A 6,391-nucleotide genomic window follows, 5' to 3' on the forward strand; every position below is an offset into this window, starting at 1 on the left:
TGTTTGACCCGAGCAAAAAAAATTTCCCACGTGACCATGCCTTACCAAAACCACATTTGACCCATTCTAACATGGTGGTTAGGTCCAAAATGGTATTCAAATGCGGTGTTATTTGATGTTTGTGTTTTTTGCTTTCTTGACTGTTAACACAGAAGATCGATGCGCAGACAGTTGCTTTGGAGGATCGCATGTCGGCACTGGAGCGACCAACGTACCAGACGGGGAAGTCCGTTACTGAGATCCATTCACTACTAACCACCCAAGGGGCGAGTCCAACTTCAGCAGCCGCTATACCATCCACAGATACGACCACAAAGCCAGCTGATGGTTACCCGGATATTGAACCCAACATAATAGGGCAAAGACAAAGTATAACAGCTGTTAGTAAGGATATTGGATCACCAGCAGAACAACTGAAAAGCTTGGAGAAAGGAAAGGGGTTGGCCATGTCGACTGTTATTCCGTCGCTAGACATAATCGTGCCAAACTCTCCTGGTTTTGACGACGACGTCATCATAGACGAGGCACTTGCGGAGTACTGGTGCTCTGGTGTGCTTAAAAGGACCACCCACTCTGGCATCATTACACTCAACTCAGTTGACGGAGTCTGTGAAAAAGTTAGTAACACACTTGATAGCTTACCTAACAGCCTTTCTTTGTCTTATAAACAAACGACTAACAAATGACACCGGGGCTGTGCAGATTTACAGGGACCTACCGAGCATGTCTAAGCTTGAGTGCACAACAAAAGTATGTGAGATGATCTCTCCCCCAGAAACATGCGGCATTCCACTGAAAATTCCAAAACTAGAGCCAATCGATTCTAACCATATCGTTGGGGAAGCATAGCCTGACTGTAGGAAGCTCGCAACGACTCAGCAGAATAGCCAGGCGAATGTTAATGTTTCTTCTATAGGGGTTGGGAGTGCATTCAAACCGTATGGAATGATGAACGTAATGGAGTCTCCCGTTCTATTAATTCCACTGGCAAGTATCCCCACCGTTGAATGCTCAATATACTACTAATTACGCATTTAATTTATTAGAACCTCGTATCCTGTGGCTAACTAACATTATATTGCCTTTTCTTAAGGGATTCCAAATGGTTTTTAGGCCAACCGTTCACATGGACCTGACACTTGACGAATGCAAGATGGCCGCTTACATTTTTGGAAAAAATGATCAATATTTGTAGGGATAATCTGTGGTTATTAGAATCTTTATAATGTACCTAATATCTTTTTTGTAGATAACGTTGTAATGGAACTGAATCTTGTTTCCCAAATTCCAGGGAAATGCTGTTCAAGTTCTCAACATTGGAAGTTCCTAGAGTAGGATTCCACTCGTTATCGCCGGTTTATATGCCCAATGTTGACGTGAGTACAACCCGACGGTGCCGTTAATATTAGAAAAATGAGATAGATAAGAACGCTGACACAGTTGTTTTCCTTTGTGCACAGATTATGAACATAATCCTCATGAGCGCGTCCATGCGAGCCTGCTGCGTTCTGCCACCTCGTGTTTGGTACACACCTTCGGTGTTTGCCGATGACGTCATAGCTATGAGGCCATTCGAGGTCATTAGGAGAAAATACATGAACAGATGGATGCCGGCAACTAGTCGTCTCGAACACGTTGTTAACGTAACCTTTAACTCCAAATTTTACCATTTTTCATTCAACTTATAGCCTAGCATTCATTTTTTCTGTGTTGACAGGTTTTGGTCCCGGTGTGCGAAAAAACATACACCTGGTACCTCATGGTGGTGGACGTTAAGCATGAGAGGGTGTACTGCCTAGATGTGACAAGAGCTCCAGAGCACAAGGAGCGGAGGGAACGCAACATGCGAACCATTGTTAGTCTAATAGAATTTGCACAACATTCTACCTCACTGCAAATTTTCCATAACTTTTACAGACGTGAATGCGGTTATCATTCCGTGCCATGTGACAACTCTGCTTTTCTTGAATGCAGCTACTATTGCTCGCCCAATTTTTCATGCTGGAATCTAACATGCTGAGCTTTTCCCATGTTAGTGCTGATCCGACCACTTGGGGACCAATTAAGTATCCCGATGGAGTCCCAAGTTACCAGGAATGGTAATGATTTCTTTTATAACCTGTCATCTCTACATGCCCGAGGGAATTCGTGATTGAAATGACATGTTCCAAATTTGCAGCGACGATTCATGTTTGTGGATTTTGAACTGGATCCAAACAGAAGGCAAATTCAAAGTTTCAAACCTTCCCTGGCAGGTTCGTCCTCCATTATCTAAGCATGTTGTGTCTCTACGAAGGAGTACATGCATTTTTACCCTATATTTTCCTTACAAGCATATGGACCCGTTGAAATTAAGGATGAAAACTGCAACAAAGATTGTCCTTTTGGATTGTAACGAGGTGAGGGCAACAGTGGTCTCCAAGGCAGATGCAGTGTGGAGGAAGGTTATTCGCATGAAGGACTGAAAAACTTTCCAAATCTGGTCGAAAGACAAATCACTACTGCATTTTGTTATAGATTAACGTTTGATTACAAGCAGGAAACTGTGATCTAAGTAGAAATCCTATTAGTTGTTTGGCTAACTTCTATTTCGTACTGTGTGGTATATGTATGTCTGCTTCTATATGTGTTTGATGGCTACTTTTGAGTGTGGATACTAGTGGTCCTGTCAACAGACTAGAGCACAACATCCACACCCCCCGAGGTACACCTACTGTTATTGAATGGGGATCTATGGCCAAAACGTATTTGTACGTAGGTTATGGCAATTTGCTTGCCCTTGATGTTATATATGGCTGCTGGCTGCTTTTGCTAGGAAAACTATGTGAACCGTATGGAGTTTATTAATGACTGAAGTTATAGCTATTTTAGAAGTAATAGCAGCACCTGTGTCATTTTGCATTTGTTCCATGGTAGTCGAACAAGAAAAGGGATCAAAATCTGTCAGTCGATTTTATTCCCCTTCATTAAGATAAGGTATAACGATGATATCTAATTGTTGCTATATCCACTCTGAAGCAATATTACGGTATGGTATGAAATGATAATCATAAAAATAGTTTTGGAATAAATTTTAGATCTAATTAAAAAGACACAGCACTCGTTCATCCATACGAGTATTGATTATATGAATAACATTTAGGAAACAATAAAGATTGGTTCACCATTAATAATCATAGCTTAATCTGTTTAGAGTAATAATAACGTAAATGCAAGCTGGATAGATTAAAGGTTTTTTATTCTACTAAAGTTTTAATATTCTTACATTTCAATTTCATTGCTTTGAAACTGTAACCTATTATCATATTTAACAATAACAATCATCTCTTTTAGGCTAAAGCTTCATTATTTTTGAATGTTATAGATATAAAATTTTTGCAGCCAATAAAAATAAAATTTCAGATTATATATGTTTGCAACAAGAAAAAATAAGCCATATTAGAATATCTGTATTTAATGAATTGTTCACATCAAATTTTTTTTTTACTATAAGGATATGAATGCATATAGTTAAAATACTGAATCTGGATTGGTGTACTCGTGGACCAATGAAACACCGATCATTAGGTAACTGGACAAACCCCATCTGAAACGGTTTACCGGATATGACGTTGAATATATAAATATTAATAACCCCAGATGGGTGAAAGGGCTTGACCTTCATGCACGATTTATGTCACTTTTGGGGCCATATGGGAACACATCACGGTTTACATTACCTAAATCAATACCTTCATGCATCAATCCTCAACGCAGAACGTCAAAATCATGGGTAATACAGCACATAAAATACAACTAATCCACATAATCCCGTCCATTATGGAATTTATAATAAGAAACCACAACTGACCTAGTGTTCTTACGAATAAACGTCAGTACGAGCAGAATCTAACATTGTAGCCACCAAATAACATAGAAATTAGATTTACCAGTTTATTATTAACAATATCCTTATCTGCAAACATAAGAACTCAGATAATAATCAGTTTCAGGCTAACATGTCATCCTTAACATCGTAGTTGGAATAACAGCTCACAACTAAGTCGACCGTCGTCATGGGTCTGCAAGCGAAAATTGTTCCCATATGTCGCTTCCAGCTTGACATGCATTTTCAGGCGGACAATTTTCTGGGACAACGACGGGTACCTGTTGCATATTAACAAGCATGTCAAACCACATAGCTGTTAACACACTAATTATGCAATGATAAGGGAACGCCTTGCAGCATGAACATTGTAGTGGCTAAATCATACTTATGCACACAATGATTAGCATGAACGATTTGTAAAGACGCTGCCTTAATAAAAAGCCCAGTAGTATCTTGTGAGTTTAATCTTATTAAAACGAGGACTGCCTCTTCACCATCGTCGGGCATTGCATATACCGGCAAAACAGGTAACATGTTAACACACAGTTCAGTGGGAATCAAAAAATTTACACATAGAGAATGACCTGCGTGCATTAATCACTAACTGTATTTTATTTACACACACACTAATTTTCTAAAATTTTTAGAAAAAATATGTGCAGGAACATAATAATGAAATAACTACTGCTACTCCAAAAACACCGTTTAGTTGAGTTCAGAGATTTCAATGCCATTAATATTAAACCATTCCATAGAGTTAGTTTTATTGGTCACGTCGTATACTAAATAGACCATGCAGGAATAAGTTAGGTGGTAACCTTCGTTCGATTGCGTTTATTTCTCCCAGCAAGTGATTCTTTGTTCCTCGTTGAAGGTTGCGCGCCTCCGTTGGGGCATCTAGTCCTCCGGTGCCCGAGCTTCCCGCATGTGCTGCACTTTCTTTTCGTTTTCGGCGCAGAACCGCCTGCTTGACTCATCCGAGCCGTGCCTTTTGTCCTGACACGAATGGGGTCCTTCAGCCCGCAATCATTTGCTGTTGTCATATTATCCGTTAATGGTCTTAAGCCGTACTTTATTTCAAGGAACAGAGCATCGCTCATAAGCTTGTTTGAGTAAAGCTTGAAGTCTTCATCGCTCATGCAAGCAACGCGCCCTAAACGCTTACACAGCTGGGAGAAAGCACCCAATCGTGTCCTATAGGTCACACTTGGTTCAGCAGTGTGTTGCTCACCACATTGGTTATGTATCTCCAATTTGGCTGCCTTAGACCACCTACGCAGCACCAGGCTTTCAGGGATTTCCACCAAGTCTAGCCTTACACAAACGGAAAGGATATGCACACAAGGAATGCCAAACGACTCCATACGCATGCAGCTGCAAGTAAATCTGTTCGAGATATGGTCCCTATAAACCTTCCAATTCATCTCAGGCCTCCGATACTTCTGAAGAGTATATGCATGAGGGTTGTCACTGTCATCAAATTCACATATTCTAACACGAACACACCGTTTCAAGCTATCCCGGTATCTGAGAAACATTTCGCGGGTGAACATAGTCCATCCAGACTTTTCCAGCTCAACGAACTCCGTTTGTAGCACAGGTGTTCCGTACCATGAACGAAAGTCTAGCTCATCCTCGGTGTCACGCAGAAAATCCACACACCTTTGAAAATTTCTGACAAATTCTAACACCCCGTACCTGCTCTCAACAAACCTCCCTAGTTTGGCGTGTAGTGACTCGCACCTAGAGGTTGTCCGTACTCCAGCAAAAAATCTACCACGAATGTATGCGGTTGCCCAAGCGTGCTTTTTGGTGTACAAGTCCTTAACCCACTCAACCTCCCTGACACCGCACTCATTGACCATTGACTCCCAATACGCTTCGAACTCTTCGATTTCCATATCTGCCAGCATGCAGTGTCTAAACATTTATGTGAATCTCGGGTCGCTTATGTTTGCAGTCGAGTTCCTCAGCAGATGCCAGGTACACAACCGATGATGTGCGTCAGGAAAAACGGTGCGGATTGCTATACGCATGGCCGGGTCGCCATCCGTGATGACTGATTGCGGTGCCTTACCTTGCATGCATTCCAGAAACTGGCGAAGAACCCAAATATATGACTCCTGCGATTCGCATGACACCATTGCTGTTCCGAATACGCATGTCTGGTTGTGGTGGTTTACTCCGGAAAATACTACAACAGGTAGGTTGTACTTGTTGCGGCCATAGGTAGCGTCGAATGCTAGCACATCGCCGAATATCCCATAATCTTCCTGACAACGACCATCGCTCCAAAACAAGTTGCATAGGTGTTGCCCTGATCCCAACTTGTACCGCCAAAACATTTTCCCATCCATGCGTGCCAGACCTTCCAAGTACCTAACAGTTGCACTTACGTCTCCGCCTTGCAGACCTCTCTGTTTTCGTATCTCATTATACATATCTTGCTTTGTGAATGTTACCAGGTTAAAACCCCCTAGTTGTGCTGCGAAGGACTCATAAATCTTAGGTATGCTAATCCCA

General features: G+C 41.5%; 1 protein-coding gene across 1 annotated transcript; it reads left to right on the top strand.

The window, feature by feature from the left end:
* Positions 1 to 1,238: 1,238 nt before the first annotated feature.
* Positions 1,239 to 2,877, top strand: LOC112719491 (uncharacterized). Its single transcript, XM_025770245.3, has 5 exons — positions 1,239 to 1,376; positions 1,461 to 1,634; positions 1,718 to 1,855; positions 1,975 to 2,099; positions 2,180 to 2,877. The coding sequence occupies exons 1-5, from the start codon at positions 1,296 to 1,298 to the stop codon at positions 2,463 to 2,465; spliced, it is 804 nt and encodes a 267-aa protein (XP_025626030.1). The 5' UTR covers positions 1,239 to 1,295; the 3' UTR covers positions 2,466 to 2,877.
* The last annotated feature ends 3,514 nt before the right edge of the window (positions 2,878 to 6,391 follow it).

This window comes from Arachis hypogaea, chromosome 2 (assembly GCF_003086295.3).
Source record: "Arachis hypogaea cultivar Tifrunner chromosome 2, arahy.Tifrunner.gnm2.J5K5, whole genome shotgun sequence".
Lineage (NCBI taxonomy): Eukaryota > Viridiplantae > Streptophyta > Magnoliopsida > Fabales > Fabaceae > Arachis > Arachis hypogaea.

Excerpts from the sequence above, each read along its gene's own strand:
- LOC112719491 (XM_025770245.3), top strand. The coding sequence starts at position 1,296 with ATGCTGTTCAAGTTCTCAACATTGGAAGTTCCTAGAGTAGGATTCCAC. Across the intron at positions 1,377-1,460 it reads TTTATATGCCCAATGTTGAC|ATTATGAACATAATCCTCAT; the intron begins GTGAGTACAACC and ends CTTTGTGCACAG. Across the intron at positions 1,856-1,974 it reads AACGCAACATGCGAACCATT|CTACTATTGCTCGCCCAATT; the intron begins GTTAGTCTAATA and ends TCTTGAATGCAG.